Source organism: Camelus ferus, chromosome 20 (genome assembly GCF_009834535.1).
Source record: "Camelus ferus isolate YT-003-E chromosome 20, BCGSAC_Cfer_1.0, whole genome shotgun sequence".
Taxonomy (NCBI): Eukaryota; Metazoa; Chordata; class Mammalia; order Artiodactyla; family Camelidae; genus Camelus; species Camelus ferus.
The window spans coordinates 12128216-12146532 of record NC_045715.1 but is presented as its reverse complement, the minus strand read 5'-3'; the positions used below and the strand labels follow the sequence as shown (position 1 = coordinate 12146532).

Here is an 18317-nt window from a genome sequence, read left to right as displayed (position 1 = left end):
TTAAATATCTCCCCAACGCTGTGGCCTCTCTCCCCCTAAAATACAAACAGACAAAAACCCAGTACTTTTCTAGAATCCCAACCCCACTTTGAGATTTTCCAGGAGAGACTGAAGTTCACTATAATTTAATCATTATAATACCCTTTATAAAAAAAAATTAGTTTCACCTTATTTTTCTATTCAATGAAATGCCTGGTAATAATTATCACATGGAACTGTCTGTGGAAGATCATGGAGAGCCACCTAAAACTACTTTCAATAAAATAATAATTTGCTTCAATAATTTGCTTATCATAGCAGATACCTCACTTTGTGTAGTTAGGGTAAAATAAAAGCACAGCTTTCCATTTTCCTGTAATTGTCATCTCTTAAAACTCCTTTGGCCAGAATTGTCTTAAACTTATAAAGAAGATATAAAGGCTGTTTTTAAACCCAGGCTGTGCTTAGACTAAATTGTATTTCATTTGCAATTGGTGGATATTCCTTATCTCTTAAAGGTCAGCAGCCTATTTGCTAATTTATAATTGGCAGGCAGTTACCATATTACATGGGGAAAAACAAAGACGTTTCTTGGGGGAGAGGGGCCCTAGTAGTAATAGGCTTTCCATAAATTAAGATCCCTTCCAATACACCATCTGTTTTGACTGAAAAAAACTGGATCAAGATTTAAGAAAAGTGAAGTTCTAATTTTTGTTTTCAACTTGATTATTGAGAAGGAATTCCTGTCCTTCTGTGGTTCATTTCAATTTCTGCCACTTGATCTGAATGTGAATAGCTGTTACTTATTTTTTCCTTATCCTTCACAGAAACAAATACTTCGAGTTCTATTGCTTTTGCTAACACGGCTCCTGTCTGTGATGTGGAGGTCTGATGTGCTATATCCTTTCCACCCAAACGCCCCTGCCGAAGTACTCTTCACTCCCATCCATCAACATACCCTCCGTCCCCCTGCCATGATGGGAGTCCTGAAATTCCCGGGTGATCCTGAGTCAGCTATTTGAGTCTGGTCTTTCCAATGGCTATCATGTTATCCAACTGACAAATGTCCATTCTTTCTAGCAATAAGACAGAGAACCAGGATATAAACATTTTAGTCAGTGTGAAGGCCATCAGACAGAGAGATTTCTAAAGTATGGGGTTCTCCACTGACCTGGAAAAAAACATCATTTCAAAAAAATGTTTAAGTGGTAGGTAGATTCCTAAATTGGCTACAAAAATGGCATACTGATGGCAAAGGTAAGAGGATAATAATTCCTACGTCACCTTTTCATAGGGATTTGTTCATAATACTCATGAATGCTTTATCATGAATAAATGAATTTGAGAAATATTAATTTGTCATGCAATATAATAAATGGATGCAAGCTAGGAAAGGTTATATAGCTGAGTTGTATTCATCACTGTATTACTTGTTACAGTAAAATGGAAACAGTTGGCATTGGTAGTAATTGGATGTTGGGCAAGTGAGCTATAGTACATGTAGAACCAATGATACGCGTCAACACTGATCCATGTGTTCAGAATATAGCAGTGAGAAAAAAAAATCTTGGAGTTTAAAACCTAGTAGGGGAGAAATGAATTTCTCCAGTGAAGACAACCCGATGAAACAAGCCAAAACATAAGATCACTTCTCAGAGCCATTTCAATTTTGTCCAGACCTAAAGGCTGATAGGAATAGAAATTATGAATAGAGGTTGAATAAAGAAGATAGCTACTTTATAATAGAAAATTTACAAGTGATGGCTTCCCATTCTGTGAGCTACAGAATGTCACAGGTTTTGTAGAGGTAAAATTTCACCACATATAGAAATTGCTTAAATATAAGTACTAGATAATTACTCCCTTCTCTCAAAACCTAACTCCTAATATGGCTGGAAGGAGTTCAAGAATCCCTCTTAATGTTCCATGCCATTTGATTTTTTTTCCAATTTACATATAGTTTCTCTTAGAGGAATGTTTAATAATTATTTGTATGGTTGAATGTGGACGGATTCTTTTAAGTTTTAAAATCAGAGTAACTTCTTATAACCCATTCTACTAGTAATTCCTAACTGAACAATGAGTTCTATGCCAAAAATATGTGAGGAATTCTAGATTTGGTGATTTGTAACTCCAAACTGAATTTCAGCAAAGAAACAATGTTATTTTAGAATCCCAAACTATGTACAAAAGGTTACTTCACCCCATAGTGAGGCTGGTACTATTTCAGGGGAAAATTAGGCAGTGGGATATTTGGAATGCAGATTTCTTCTTGCTGCTTATTCCTTCTTTGCTGTCAAGTTTGGTAAAGTTTCTGGTAACTCAGTCACTTGAATGTGGGACCAATGTTTTACTGTTCCTCACATATTGTTTTACTTCAAAGAAATCATCATAAAGTGAGGTCAACAATTGAGATAAAGGCTAAAGGAGGATGTAGATTTTTCCTTATCTCCCCGAAGCTTACTGATTTTCTGTTCTGATGTTTTGCCTGAGTTTGGCCCAGCTCTTTTGCATGTTCTCTTCCTTTCAAAACTGGGATATGAATGCTGTCCCAGGCACCCAATAAGTCTCCAAGAAAGGAATGATTTTTGAGTCTCAGCCAGTCCACTCTCCTGTGCTGGAAATTCTGAGTTTGGTGAAAAGGACAAATGGGCTGTGGCTACAGTTCAGTCTCCTATATCTGTAGCGCAATGAAAGATTCAGGTGCAGATCTTTCCTGGGACTTCGCTTACTAAGAATTACTTTACCCTGCTTGTCACACACCTAGCTGAGAATTGTGAAAAACAAACAATTGTACTGACGAAGGATGAATTGCTTCAGGGGAAGAGCCTGTATACCTGGAGAGTCTCATAAGGAGTTAGTGGTAGAGTGGGGCATGAAGCTGGGACACCAATGCACAAAAGAAAGTAGACTAATTTTGTCCATTATATTTGGAAATTTTTTACAGCCTTTTTTTCCCCTTAGAAGAACAGAGAAAAAAGCTTATAATGTACCTTGGCAGCCACCAACTGTGACAGGTATGAAGAAAGATGCCTGCCAGGCCATTCCATCTAGGAGTCAGGGAGGGCAAGTTTCTGATCTGGGCACTTCCTTGCCAGTGAATCAAGACCAGCAGATTCTCTCCGAGGACTCTAGCACACCAGGACAAGAGCTGTCAGGATGTGACTTTAGTCTCAGGATTATAGTCTTGGTGGTTATAGTCAGAGGTGCCACTGGTTCTGTAAACTATGCTTGATACAGCATGGTTCCTTAAGTGCTGGAATGTACTATAAATTCCAAGTTACTGTAAATTTGGCTTCACACTTGACTTATATGATTGATATCATGATTGAAATAGTGTAGCTTGGTGGTAAAGATGGTATAAAAGTGTGGAAGTTAATTATTTGTATCTGAGAACTGGTGATATTAGATGCTTTCTATGTAAGCTGCTATTATGAACTATACATATATATATATTAACCCTATCATCAGAACCACCAATTTGTTGAGGTTAATCATTCTATTTGCAGATGAGGAGACTGAAGCTTAGAAAGAGGATCAGTAACTTCCCCAAGTCTACACAGCTAGTAAGTGATAGATTTAAAATTAAGTCTATTTGACTCCAAAGCTATTTATAAGCTTTAAAATTGTCTTAAACAGAACATTAAGCCTATGTTTTTTTCACAGTAGTAGATTTTCTCCCTAAACATTTGGTTACTTGTTTCAACTCTTATAGAAAAGCTGGGTTCTAGTCCTGGCTTTGACTGCCCAGCTGTGTCCCCGAACATGCCATCTGAATTCTCTGGACCCGTCTTGTCCACTGAATGAAGGCTGAACCACAGGATCACCAAGATCTTTCTAAAGGTCAACTCTTACAATCCCTGTACTTTGTGGATTTAGTCTTTGAGCCTAGCTCACTTAATCACTTTCCTAACTATAATGCCTTCTATTTGGAGCAAAAATATATGTACTTTTATTACTGGTAATATACCACTTACTGTGAGCTGACTGCCGTAGGTAACCATTTATCGCATTTCCTGTATGCTGGGAAATACACTAAGTGCTCCACACAGATGATCACAACAGGTCTAAAAGGTGTATTTTAAAGTTTACATTTTATAGGGGAGTAAGGTTTTGACTTACCCAAGGTCAAACTTGCGGAGTGGCGGAGCCAGAATTCCAGCCCCTGTGTGTTTGACAACAAAGCCCTTATATATTAAGGGAACATTAATGTAACTGTATATATTTTCTAATTCTATTTTAGGCTTAAATTAGATCATGGACATTGTCTTTTCAACCAGTTTTTTTTTTTTCTTTTTTATAAGATATTGTTGGCTCCTGTCTGTGATTTTACTGCTTACTTTCTGCCCGCTTTACTAACCACGGGGAGAAGGAGAGGAGGGAGGACGTTGCTGTTTTCGCGTTAAATCTCTATTTCAAACTCTAAGTTTATAGTCAACAGCAGTAAGCGGAATGGAATCCCCGGCTTTCTGCCTCTGCGGGGAACCGCGGATCAACTTCCGCGTCCTCCTTTCTGAGAATGCGCCTTCTTCCGCTGAACTACGTTTCCCAGCGGCCCGCGCGGCCAAGCGCGCGAGCTCGCCCAGCCCTTCCTTCCTCCTCGCCTATCAGCGGGTCGCAGCGTGATGATGCAAACCCGACGGGCGCTGACGAGTGACGGCGTTCTGGCTCGCGACCGCAGCGGCGGCCTTAGCAGCGGCAATAGACGCAACAGCGGCGACTGCAGGGACGACGACGACGACGGCGGGGCGGGCGCTGTGCGGAAAGGGGAGGGGTAGGCGGGCGGCGCCGGCGGCTTCAACTGCGGCAGCTACGGCTAGGGCGACGGAAGAAGGATCCCCATCAGCCGGAGGTTGAGTTAGGCCTAAGCAGCGCCTGGCCGCTCGGGCTGTCCTCTGCGGGGGATCTCCATAGAGACGGTGACATACACAGAGGCGGGGGTCCGCGGGAGGCTGCCGGACCGGAGCCAGCTCCTCGGCCTCTGTCGCCGCCACCCCCTTCCCTGCCGCCAGCGCGCATTCTCCCTCCGCTCTTGCTCGCAGCCCCGCGGTCCCCGGTGTGCCCGTGCCCCACTGTGTGGGCAGCGCGGGCGGACTTTTGGGCTGGGGCCGGGCGGGGGGAGGCTCTAAGGCCGCCTCTGCCTCTCCCGCCCCCTTACCCGCCCCGGAGGGGGAAGCCGCGGAGGCTCCGCCATGGCCTCGGGAGCCGGAGGCATAGGAGGGGGCGGTGGCGGCAAGATCCGGACGCGGCGTTGCCACCAGGGGCCAATTAAGCCTTACCAGCAGGGGCGACAACAGCACCAGGTACGGGACTGCGACGCCGTGGGGGCCTAACCGGTGGGGAACTTGGCGGGAGTGAACGGGCGGAGAGGGGCCCTGGCGCCCCACGTGGAGCGGACGGGAGGGCCTGAGGGCAGGCCGGAGCGAGGCGGCGGGATCTCAGGCCGCTGGGGCGGCAACGGGAAGTGGGCTGAGACAGGCCAACCTTGCGGCGCACACGTGTGGTTCGGGCCGCCTCTCTCCAGCCCTCTCGGCCTGGGGCTTTCCCCCGGCCTGCGCAGGGCGGGAACAGAAATCCTAGGCCACGATGGGCCTAGGAGTCTTTATATTTTGGCGGGGATTGGGGGTTTGAGGGTATTACTTACGTCCTCTCGAGGGAGAAAAGAAAAGATGTAGCTGGAGGCCCCTACGCTTGCTGTTTTGTAGTCTCCCGCGTTTCAACGTGTGTGAGGAGGGGGCTGCCCCAGGGGGATCTGCCTCCGGGGCACCTGGGGGTTGGTGGGGGCGCTGTTACACGGAAAGTGGAATAACTTAGTCTCAACCTATTAATTAATTCTCCATCTCCCCTTCCTGTGTCCCTCCCCGATCTGAGAGCGTTGACTTAGATTTTTTCCCCCTTAACCGGGTTATAGTTAGTGGCACTGGGGCATTTTTGAAAGTCCCTCTCCACACTTACGTTTTTTTTCCATCGCGAGACTCTTACCTCCCCATTTTTGCTCCCTCCCCACCTTTTATCTTGGAGGCTAGAATTGGCCATTATGCATAGTTGACCGGGACTCCAGTTCTGATCTCATGCATAAAATATTTTAAATTATGGGGCGTATTTTTGAAACTTAGGTACTTTTGACACTCCAGGAATGTTGGTGGTCTTATAATTTAACCACCTTGCGCACGTGTGGGTGTTTGAAATTATGAAAAGGCGTTTATCCTAACCGTAATTTGATTCTGAGGAATTTACTTTTTTAAAATACTTACTTGTTGGTTATGCGGATTAAATAGGAAAATGTTAAAAACGTTTTGATAGAAGTCATTTCTAAAACTTCTCAATGATACTAAAGTGGAAAGTAACTGTCTTGTTAAAAAAAAAAGTATAGCAAAAGGGTCTGATGACTTGTTGCCTACTGTTTAAGGTAGACTTCCTCGTCTGTTTTATCGCAGATGATGATGAATATTGAACACTTCTAACAAGTTTGGTGGTGGTGTTATTGTACCATTAAAAACAATTTTAAAAGTAAAGATTGGAGAGCAATTTCTTAATAGTAAAAATTGTGGTTTATAATATTGAGTCGCTCTCTACTAATGGTTATAAGTCTTGGCATTACTGTTACCTCCCACCAGTTTTCCCCCAGATATATCCGGAAGGTGCTTGATTTTCAGATTTCTTTGTGAGGAGCAGAGGTGCAGCAGATTTAAGATTAGAATTCAGGTCACAAGCCTGGCCATTTAACGTAATCCTTTTGTAGAATGGAAGTTAGACACATGCTGTTTTTCCTGAAGAATAAATGTCTTTGAGTGTTTCCTTAGATTTCCTTAAAATAAGGTTACTACATAAAAATTGAAATGTTGTAAATACAGATTGTTGGATGGTCTGGACAGTTTAGAAAGGAGCTCATATATTCCGGGTGGCAAAAGCTATAATCACGCCTTCTATTTAAGTGTACTCAGGGAAAAATCTAATTGGGGGAAGATGATGCCTTAACAGCATAACACCTGTGACCCAAATTGTCTTAGAGCTGATACGATTTCAGGCTGTGCAGTTTTGTTTTAGAGCTTGATAATTTATCATTTCCCCCTGTCTAAAATACTTTTTCAGCTTTTTGTCCCAGCCATTTAATTGAAAAAGTACATTTTTAGCTTTTGAATTGACATTAAAGTTGTCTGGGGGTTTCTTAATCAACACCGCAGGTGCTAATATAGGCAGATACTCTCAAAGGAAATTGTCCAGGAATAAACAAAAGAATACTCTATTTAAGGATCTTCTTAAATATTAAAGACAAGACTCTTTAGTCCTTACTGGGACGTTTGTGGACTTGGAGACTACCTGCCTGCTGTCCACTGTCCCAGGCTGCCATCTCTGTTTTGCAGCAGCTGCTGAGTCATCATGAATAGCAGGGAACTTCATGACATGGCATGTTTTGTACTAATGTTATTTGGTTAAATGTCTAGTGGTTTCTGAGCGAAAATGAAGTTTTGGATTTTGTAGTTGAGAGTTGGAATGAGAAGTCTGGCACTGTCGGTTAATGGATGTTTGCCATCGCCTGTCAGGCCGACCGGCTTGTGCAGTCATGCAGTACCTGTGACTTCTGCATGTGTTCAACTGACTTGTAATTTCCTGTTTTGACTTCTGGTTTAGCTCTGCTGAGGTATATCTGAAGTTTACATTTTTTTTTTTTTCCTTTTAACTTCTGATCTTTAAAATGGCATCTTGCTTGAAGTTACGGAGACAAAAAGTTCATTGTCTTACTCAACTAAGTGAGGGATAGTAATATAAGAATTGTAGCAACGAAAGTGAAAAACAGCGCGGAATGATCAGTTGATCATTTTTACTTGCCTTCGTCCCTATTCCCTAACTCTTAGCCCAGATGCCTTTAAGAAATGGTATCATTATTCTAGTTAGGAGTGAACAGGTCGCTAAAGAGGATGTGGTTAGTTCTTGTCACCTGTTCAGTCTCCTTTCCCATTTCCTTTTTGTGCAGATGGTCAGGCCCAGAAAGTCAGCTCTGGAGAGGTCAAGCTGCTTTTCTTACTAGCCACCACCAAAAACTTGAGCCCATGGGCAAACCAGAACCTTGCCTCTGGAAGAATCTACTGCCACCTCCTGGTGAGAGGAGAGCTACTTGTTTTTGCCCTTTTATCTTCTTGGTTGTAGTTTGTCTTACAAGTCAGTTTCTGCATCTAGCTGTTTCAAAAAAGAGGGGGAGGAAACCCCTTTGTTTAGTACCTTAGATCAGGAGTCTGCAAACTTTTTCTGTAAAGGGCCAGATAATGAATATTTTAGGTTTTGTTGCTGCAAGTTCTTTGGTTTTTATAACCCTTTGAGAAATGTTAAAGATCATTCTTAGTTTGAAGTCTGTACAAAAGGCGGAGGGCTGAATTTGGCCCGTAGATTATGGTTTGCCTGATCCTGGTTTATATAATAGTGTAGTTTTTTTCTGTTTATTTGTTTGTTTTGGTAGCTTCTATATGATACTTTGTCCCAAATAAATGTGTCCTGGTTGGTATTTGATCGCTAAAGAGTGTTCTCAGTTTTGAAAAGGTAGAATATTTAAAAGTTGAATACTTACCTCATTCCAGAAGTCACTAAGTAGTTTTGATTTTATTTTATCTTTGTTTGCTTTATCCTAGATTCTTAATTATTACTATCAGTGGAAATAGAAATGGAAATAGTTGATAGGAAAATGTGCTACAATACAGTTAGAGTATCTGGGTTTGAATCCCTTCTCTGCCAGGACTTGGAAAAGTTCTCTCTGCTTAATTTACTCATCTGTAAAGTGGAAATTGTGAGGGTTAAATGAGATAATATAAGTAAAGCTCTTAGAACAGGGCTTGGCATGTATAGTAAGGACTCATTTGAAATTGTTGTGATTAAGTAGAACCTTTTGATATAAATATTTATTGTTTCTGAATTTTGCTGCCTCTTAGTAGAGCTTTTTTTCCTTTGTGTAACCAAGTTCACCTTTTATAGGCTCCTATTGGATTTGAGGATTTGTTTCTTGAGTGATGAGGCCAAACCTTAAACTAGAAATGCTAGTCACTTAAGTGTATAGGAAAGTAAATCCAAGTATTAAATTGTTTAATGCAAAGTAGATTTTTGTTTGTGATGAGAGGCCCTGGTGTGTGATAGTTTATCAATTTACTCACCAATTTTTCTGATAAGATAAATGACAAAAAAGCCCATGTGTTGTCACCATTTCCTGGAAAGTCCTCTGATGAGGCAGAAGTTTGAAGTAAACTGAAGACTTTGGTCTGATGACACTAATTAAAACCGTTTTCACTAGGCACAGAATATTAGTGGAAAAGTGTAATGACCTGGTAATTTTCAGAATTGTTTTATTTGTAGCTACTTAGCTTATTACTTAGGATCGTCTGGTGTAGAGTTTAGGGCTACGAGGAGTATTTTTAAGATTTTAATGCCCCATTTGTTTTGTGGCTTTTTTATAAACCCTTCATTAATTTTTCTTTCTTTGACTACCTTTCTACTTCTCTCATTTAGTTGGCTTTGTGTTATTTATCATTCCAGGGGATGGCTCAATTTTCTCATACACTTGGATAGCTTTACAAGTTGTTTTTTTGGAGGAAAGACTTATTAGTGTGGCAACAAAAATACTTGCTTAAGCTGAAACCATTGTACCAAACAAATGTGTTACTTATTTTTTTGAATTCTAGAATTACTGATGTCCTTTATTGAAACTTGTCACATATTCATATGTGGGAATAAGAAATTGGTTGGATAGTGCAATTGTAGATAAGTTAAAATCATACACCAGCTGATCCTCTAGTGGAGGTGATAGACTGTAATTACCATTTGACAAATCGCCATCGTATAGGGAGTGCAGGGCACTGATGGTGCATAAAGATGAATGACTGTCCCAGACTTGGAGGATTAGAGAAGACTTTCTGTAGGAAAACTTACATTAAGTTATAATAAAAGCAGTTATGCTTAACCACTGAAGCCTCTGAAAGTAGGAAGGGAACTAATCTGATAAAGTAGGACTTGAGTATTCACTCCTTAGTAGACCTTTACTCAGTATGTCTCTGTTTACATCTCAAGGTTTTGTTTGTTTTTAATATCACAAAGCATTCTTTCTTTGGGTCCATATAGGAAGCTGATTTGCCCCCTTTCTGTAAAGATCTGAAGCATGTTATCTCAATAACTCCTGAAAAGGTAGACCTTTGGTAAGAGTCAAAGGAACTTTTTCTTCTGTAAGAAAACAATTTTCCCCCTTTCTAGCTCCCTTTCTCTGATTTCCTTTAGTGGCTGAAGTCTTACCTTTGGTACTTTGAAATTCATAAAAATTACCAGGCAGGGTAATTTATCTGATAGACAGGGTCCTTTACCTCTTTATAGTCTACCCAATTCTGTGCATAATCAGATTTCTTTTCCCTAGCACTTTTTTAAACCTCAAATATCTGGTAGTTGGTTATGTACTATAAATGTGTTAAGTCTTTAACTGAAAGTAAAATAGATTTAAAAGTAGCCTTTTATGTTTTACTTCTGTTTACTTCTATGTTTGATTTTCCAGAATTCATATTATAAAGTAGATATTTATAAAAGTTGATATGATGGCATGACATTTGATAATGAGGTAATCAAGGAAATAGTTTATCTTGTAGTTAAGCTTATACTCAGGGTTATGTTTATCATGGCCTTAATTGGGAAACCTGTCACTGAGTTTTTAGATGATTTTAGTACAGTGTTTCTCAAACTAATTTGCATAAGAATCACCTTAATAGCTTGTTAAAGCAAATTTGCATTTCTAACATACTCTTAGATGACTGCCACCAGTGCTGCTGGTTTGAAGACTGCAATTTGAGAACTGCTGCTTTAGTCCCTTTGTAGTGACTAAATGAGCTACAGAACAAAAGATTACACATAGATTCTCACACAGACGTGTGCACACACTCGTGATTAAAGGGGATTTTTAAACAAATTTTATTGAGTTATAGTCAGTTTACAATGTTGTGTCAATTTCTGGTGTACAGCACAGTTTTTCAGTCATACATGAATATATATATATTCATAAAGGGGAATTTTAAAGGATTTTAAATAGTTAAATCATAGTTAACAGGTTTATTAGATTTCACATTTGTAAACAAGTTTACCAGAAGCTTGGACAGCATGTGCCAAGGACACTTCTATGTTTGAGTCTTTCACTTTTTGTCTCCCTAACTTAGAATCTTAAGCTTCCGGAGGGTAGGAACTTGTTCCCTGCTATATCCCCAGTGTTCTTGCCTGACATGGAATATGCAATCAATAATATTAAGTGAATTGAATGAAGAAAAGCAGTGTTTGCTTTTACCCCTGTGAGTTAAAGATTCTAAAATATTCACCAGGATAAGCCTCTTCCCCGGTCCATTTATGTACTGTTTGACAGAGATACAGGGTGGATGTATCTTTTGAGTAATACGGGTGCCTCCCCAAGTGTGGTGCATGTGTTCCATTGTTGCTAAAGAAGATGAATCTAACTGATATGTGGACTGACTTTCAAAATTTTCATGTTAATTAGAAAACACATTTGACAAGTACAGTGCTGTATCAGTTAAGGACCTAGCAAGAAACAGTTCACTCCAGATGGTTCATCTGAAATATCTTTAAGAAAGAGTCTATTCAGAGATAAGGAATACACATAGGATAGCAGGATGCCCAGAGAGTAGCAACATTGGGAAGCTGTTACCATCCCCGGGGTGGACGGATAAAGGGCAGAAATCGTGTCACTGGAGTAGGGGAAAGGCCTGGCTGGAGCTGTCATTTTAAGGATGGGGCACTTGAGCAGAGAGGGAGCACAGGAAGAAAGACTTGTCTTTCCTCCCATCCTCTAATACCTGGTGTCCTCCAGAATCTCTCATGGACCACGCCTACCAGAAGCCAATTTGATGAGATAGCCAATCAAGAGTAGAGTTAGGAAATGGCAAGTGAAGACTGGTGCGACATCACATCTGTGATTTGATAGATTTTATTGTTTATTAAGAGAAATAAAATAAATGGATAGAAAGAAAAGCATTAAGTAATAGCACACGTAAAAATCATGGCTAAAGTTTGGGAAACACTGGGGAAATAGTTACATAAGCCACATTGTGTTCAGCACAGTCCATTGTAAGATTTGTTTTTCTGATTAATTTTAGAGTATTTTATGATATATTTGAATTGTTGTCTAACTAGTGCTTCACATGTATGTTTTCCAGATAACTGAACATTAAGATTTAAGTATACATAATTTTATTCACCTCTTACAGAAGGACTTTCTGTCTAAAATGTGTTGTAATTTTCTGAAATGTGTCTAATTCCCTAATCTCTCTAGAATAGTGGTTCTCTAACTATAACATACATCAGAATCTCTTGGGAGGGTTTGTTAGAACAGGTGAGCCCTACCTCCTGAATTTAGTAGGGCTGGGGTAGGGCCTTAGGTGATGCAGATGTAAATGGTGAAGGGACTGCATCTTGGGAACCACTAGCATGAGGGTACACTGAGCTTAATTTAACTTTTTTTATGACTTCAGGTCATTTACCCTATAATGGTATATTGAAGTATAGGGATATTTCTTTTTAATAATGGTTGCAGGTCAGTTTTATCATCTGTGTTTCTTTTTACTATCAAGCATGCTTCAGGCTGTCATTCATTGTGCCACTGCTAATTCCTCTGTCACACTGTAATTTTCTTGTACTAATCTGCTGTGGGCTGAGGTTAAATTGGTTATGTTTTAGTTTAGGAAAGAGAAGGTCTCCAAGCAAAATTCATGAGTTTCAGTGGATGAACTTTATTGTATCCATTTTGACTGTTCAGTTTTTACTAATTGCTCTCCACAGTATCTAATGCTGCCACATAAATGACGTTTCGTTAAGTCTGGCGTTAATTTTAAATTGTTCTGTACTTGTCTCTTAGGTGAGTAGGGATCACAGGAATCTCTGCTACTTTTAGTAGCTAAACACTTCAGAGGTAGTCCACAAAAGACTTGACACTAAATTCTTGCTAGAGTGCTTTAGCTAACTTGTCACTTCATATCAAGTGTATCTTAAGTTTTTTCTTTTTTAAACTAATGTCATATCTTGAAAGCACTTGAAAGTCTTTTGGAATATGAGAGGGGGGTAAATAAATATTTAAATATGAGTAAAATAATAAGTATATTTTTATAAATATTTAATCTTAAAGTAGATAGATAATCTTTCTTTCCAAAGGAACTAATACTATGTAACCTGAGCATAGAAAAGGGAAACAGTGAACTTGTATTTTGGAGCAGTGAGTGTCCTAGGATTGTTGCTTCATGTATTGTTAGAGAGCTGAGATTGTAGGTCTGTTCAAAATTTTTGTTTACAGGAAAAATAATTACATATTTCCCAGTTGTTTTCCATACCTTTTCAAACAATAAGGAAAATACTGTTCAAGTGCCTATGTCAGAGGTGTCTTCCACCTTTTCTCTTGACTATTTTTCAAGGCCTCTTTGTCTTGGGTTAGCTTTTCAAGGTAGATTTGTGTATTCTGCCTTGATTTTAGCTACTGTTTTTTTGTACCTGCCAGTTTATTTTTTTTCCTTCTGACACTACTCTATGAAGGAAATTGCTGCCTAAAACTGGTCACTTCACCCCCATTTGTTTCTGCTAGCTTTTTTTCCCTCGTTAGTAAAATTATCAGTGTATGTTTCTGTTATATTTTGTAAACTGCGAAGTGCTTTCACATTATTTCATTTGATCTTCATTATAATTTCTATGAGGTAGTAGTGGGGGGAGGTGTTACTCTTATTTTACCTAGAGTAAAGCAGAGTACAAGGAGGTACTCAAATTTCACCTTTGGTCTTACTAATCCCTGATAGACCACAGCCGTTGTGTTTGGACCTTGGGCAAGTTACTTAACTTCATTGTCTCTCATCTGTGAAGTGCACTATTAAAACCAATTTCATAGTTATTGTGAGGATTAAATTGAGTAATTTAATAATACATATAAACTGCTGAGAACTGTCTGACATGATGAATGTTAATAATGCTGATAGTTGTTATACCACATCTTTCTCTCCCTTTAAAAGTTACTGTAATAAAATTCTTGATTTTCAGGCCACATTTGATATAATGAAATTTTACATCCCCCCCAAAAATCTTAGATTATTTCTTGAGTTTATTATGTTGAATTTAGTTACCTTATTGCCTGTCTTTAAAAAAAAAATCTCATTTTTGTTTGTCTAAATCTTTGTTCTTAAAGAATGTATAGTAAAATAATTGGGGACGCTGTTGAAGGTATTGTTTATATTGCTTCTTTTAATATGCTGGGATCAGGATGGATTTTTTTGGTCTGGGATTATAACATTTTAGTGCATATCTTATTACTAAATCTAAAATTTATATTGCTTATTTGATGGCCTGTTAGAATTTTTTAAGGATAGAATAATATGGCCATTTGGAGCTCATGGACGCAAATGGAGAAAAGAAAAAAGTAGAATTTCATAATGTCTAGAATTTGTAAAATGCATTATGTCAGCATTCACTTGAGTAACTGAATTTTAGGAAACTTTGTTGGAAACAATTATGTTTTGCCTGGTATGGCATTCTCTAAATAGGTACTTACTTAATAACATAAATTTCTAAAACTGCCTTCCATGTTTTTCCCCCCAACAGGGCATCCTTAGCAGGGTTACAGAATCTGTTAAGAATATTGTGCCAGGATGGCTTCAAAGATACTTCAACAAGAATGAAGATGTATGTAGCTGCTCAACAGACACAAGAGAGGTGCCACAGTGGCCGGAGAATAGGGAAGATGACCATGTGCTATATGCTGACGAGGAGAGCTCTAACATTCATGATGGGAGAGTCACTCCTGAGCCAACAGTCAGTAACACAGAAGGTAAATAGAATGTGGATGTTTGGTTACAAATGATAGGTTTTCATGTCTGAATTTAAAATACCTTTCTATTACTTGGCTATGGTCAATCTAATTGTGTAGTAGAGAAGCCGCATTGGAGGAGGGTGATGATCACCTTCAAGTCAGATCTCTTTCTTATCAGCTTTTTGTTTATTTAAGGGAGGCTGAAATGCTATGTCAGTTAAGAGTTCAAGCTCTGCTGTTAGATTTTGAGTTTGAAATTTTATACTGCCAATTGTTAATCATGTGGCTTTGGTCAAGATGATTTATATTCTCCTCTGTGCCCTCGTAAGTGATTTTGAAAAAAGTAAATGTGAAGCCCTTACTCTGGGTCTTGGCACTGAGGGAGCAGTGTGACAACGCCTCCCACCACACACAGACCTGGGTGTGGTGTGACTGCAGTTGGCTCTTTCCTCTGTGCCGCGGGCTCAGCTGGGCCATTTCATTAATCTCATCATTGAGTGGCCCTGCATTTTAAAGCCTGAGATTTTGGGGATCCATTTATGGCATTTTGGTAGGGTTTACAAATGTTAAATAGCTTCAGTGTAACCCTTAAATGTGACATATTTAGGGATATTTCTCTGTTATTTCACTATATCTATGTTGTACACCTTTATTGAGATGTATTTCATGTAACGTAAGACTCACTCATTTAAAGCACACAGTTCACTGGTTTTTAGTTATTCAGAGTTGTCCAGTCACCACAGTCAGTGTTAGAACATTTTAAACACCATCCTTCTCACCTCCTCCACCCTCCCTAATGCGTAATCCCATACCATACCCCTTAGTAGTCACTCCTTATCCCACCCTTCCAGCCCTACTACTTTGTATCTAAAGATTTTCCTACACCAGGCATTTCATATAAATGGGGTCATAAAATATGTGGTCTTTTGTCACTGGCTTCTTGTACTTAGCAGAATGTTTTCAGGGTTCATCCATGTCGTCGCACGTATCAGAACTTCTTTATTGCCAGGTAATATTGTATGGCATGGATAAACTACATTTTATTTATCCATTCATCAGTTGATGGACATTTGGGTTGTTTCTACCTTTTGAGTGTTAAGAACAGTGCTGCTGTGAATATTAGTGTGCAAGTTTTTGTGTGGTTGTGTTTTCTTTTGGGTACCTATCTAGGAGTGGAATTGCTGGGTCATCTGGTAATTTTAACATTTTCAGAAAGAACTTTTTCTAAAGTGGCTATACCATCTTACTTTCCCACCCGGCAATGTATGAAGAATCCAATTTCTTCACACCTTCACAAATACTTATTTTACTTTTTTTTTTTTTAAATTAAATATAGCTACTCTAGTGATTGTGAAATGGTATCTAACTGGTTTTGCTTTGCATCTGTCTAATGACTAACAATGTTGAGCATCTTTTTGTGTGCTTATTGGCCATTGGTATATCTTTGGAGAAATAGCTTTTCACATCCCTCTTTTCCATTTTTAACTGAGTTGTCTACTTATAGTTGAATTGAAAGAGATCTTTATATATTCTGGACTGGATTAGAAGTCCCTTATCTGTAAGTATATGATTTGCACATATTTTCTCCCATTCTGTTGGTTGTATTTTATCTTCTTGATTGTGTCCTTTGATGTGCAAAATTTTAAATTTTGATAAAGTCCACTTTCTCTCTCAAGTATATATTCTTTTCAATATATATATATTTTCTTTCACTACATGTTTTGACATAATTATACATTTTTTTTTCTAATTCTGTGTTAAATCTTGTTTTGTCTGAATAATTGATGTGGATGTGTTCCTGTTAATTTTGATGTACTTAGTAACTTATTTTCCTGTTTGATTTGCTCAAAGTGAAAATTAGAGTGAAATGGGCCTGAAAGAATAATTCTCATTTTGGGGAAATTGGCAGATCTAAGCTTTCTTAGTGATACTCAGTTTGGCTTAGTCTTTAAATCCTTGCTTATTTTTATTAGGATAATGCAGGGAGTTTTAATATCTGTACTTTCAGGGTTTCTTTTCATGTGTATTACCCAACAACCATCTTGAGATTTTATCTGGTAGATCTCTAAGCTGACTGCTTTTGTGTCATTCTCTTTTTTGGACATTGAGTGGGACCCCAGTTGCTGTTTATTTTGATTAGTGGCTTGTAGTGTGTACCAGCATATATCTACAGTGACTGAAACCTCTTCTATTTTAAGGAGCATGCTTGTGGGGATTAACAAACTGAAGAATTTAGTTTAGCTGTGAAATAAATGCAGTTTCTCATTTTTACATCTGTCAAAGTTCTTTTTTGTGTGTATTTGTGTTTTCATTGTGTTTTCATTGAAATTATGGAATTAATTCATTGGTCTGCCAAGGTCAATTCCAACTTGGATTTTATTCATTATATTATTAAGCTTATTAATATATATTATTGTATGTATAATATATATTTATATATGTATAATTATATATGTATTATATGTTATTCTGTTAAATGTATACTATACACTTCTTTGTAACTTCTAAATTTAAATTATTGTGGAAAATTTCAAACTACAAAAGTAAGGAAGATAGTATAGTGAACCCCCGTGTAGCTATTACCCAGCTTCAAAGACAACCAGCTAATGGCTGACCTTGTTATCTTTGTTCCCACACTCATTCACACACCTTCTCACTCTGACTCCTCTGATGATTTAGAAGCAAATTGTGAGCAGCTTCTTGATACTAACTTTGAAAACCTGATAGCATTTTTTCCCCTCTGTCTTGCCTTAGAGCTGACTCCTACTCTTATTTTAAATTTGTAATTTCTAGACAGTTCTCTTCTCACGGTCTGCCTCGACCTTCCTCAAAGTATTAATTCAGTACTTGCCGTCACATAATGTGTGACTAAAGTACCATTGATAATTCCCCTATATGATGAACATAGATCTCACTAGATACAGCCAGTTTACATTTGAAACATTACACTTAAATTTGAACAATGCAGTCTCAAAACAACTTAGACATACCTACTCCTGAAGTAATGCCAAATTATTGAAAGCGTAAAATAACAGTCCTGAATATTGTTTACTGAATAGTAATTTTACCAGGGTGGCTTTTATATTAATAGTAACTGGAGCTGCAGAGCATTGTACATTCTTCCAATAGCACAGTGCAGTAACAACGGTTATAGAATGGCCCATTTCAGATCTGTTATCTGCAGCTTTCTGCTTATGTGTACCTCCTTGTATTGATTGTCTTAATGATGGTGAGCCATTAGGGATCTAGATTTCTCCTGCTAGGTTAGTGGAATGGATCAATGAGGAGGACCTCCAATAACATACATGTTAAATTTTTATTGGTTCAGTAGGAGTTCAGGCCTCTGAGGGCCCCACAATGGCATCTCTAGTATGTTAGCATTAAATTGATGTTGTAGACTACATTGACTGAGTGATGCCCTGTGACTTACAAAACTGGGCGTTTGTGGCTGATGTGAATCTGTAGATGGCATGGCTGTGTTTAGTCTTATTATCTCAAATGGTGTCCTTTATTGGACCTGGTTTGGAGG

General features: G+C 38.7%; 1 protein-coding gene and 1 non-coding gene across 5 annotated transcripts in view; one reads left to right on the top strand and one right to left on the bottom strand.

The window, feature by feature from the left end:
• Positions 1-3045: 3045 nt before the first annotated feature.
• Positions 3046-3157, bottom strand: LOC116658419. The gene has a single exon (XR_004313798.1). It is a non-coding gene; the product is annotated as a small nucleolar RNA SNORA3/SNORA45 family (small nucleolar RNA).
• Positions 3158-4672: 1515 nt separating this feature from the next.
• The window catches only part of NUP153 (nucleoporin 153), a 63942-nt gene continuing 50297 nt past the window's right edge, over positions 4673-18317 (top strand). For 3 of the 4 annotated variants that reach the window (XM_032462548.1, XM_032462547.1, XM_032462546.1), the window contains exons 1-2: positions 4673-5282; positions 14581-14806. In XM_032462548.1, the coding sequence (XP_032318439.1) occupies positions 5172-5282; positions 14581-14806 (337 nt within the window). In that variant the 5' untranslated portion in view covers positions 4673-5171. Of the gene's footprint in view, positions 5283-7954; positions 8080-14580; positions 14807-18317 lie in introns of all 4 variants that reach the window. The other variant, XM_032462549.1, reaches the window with a different exon arrangement.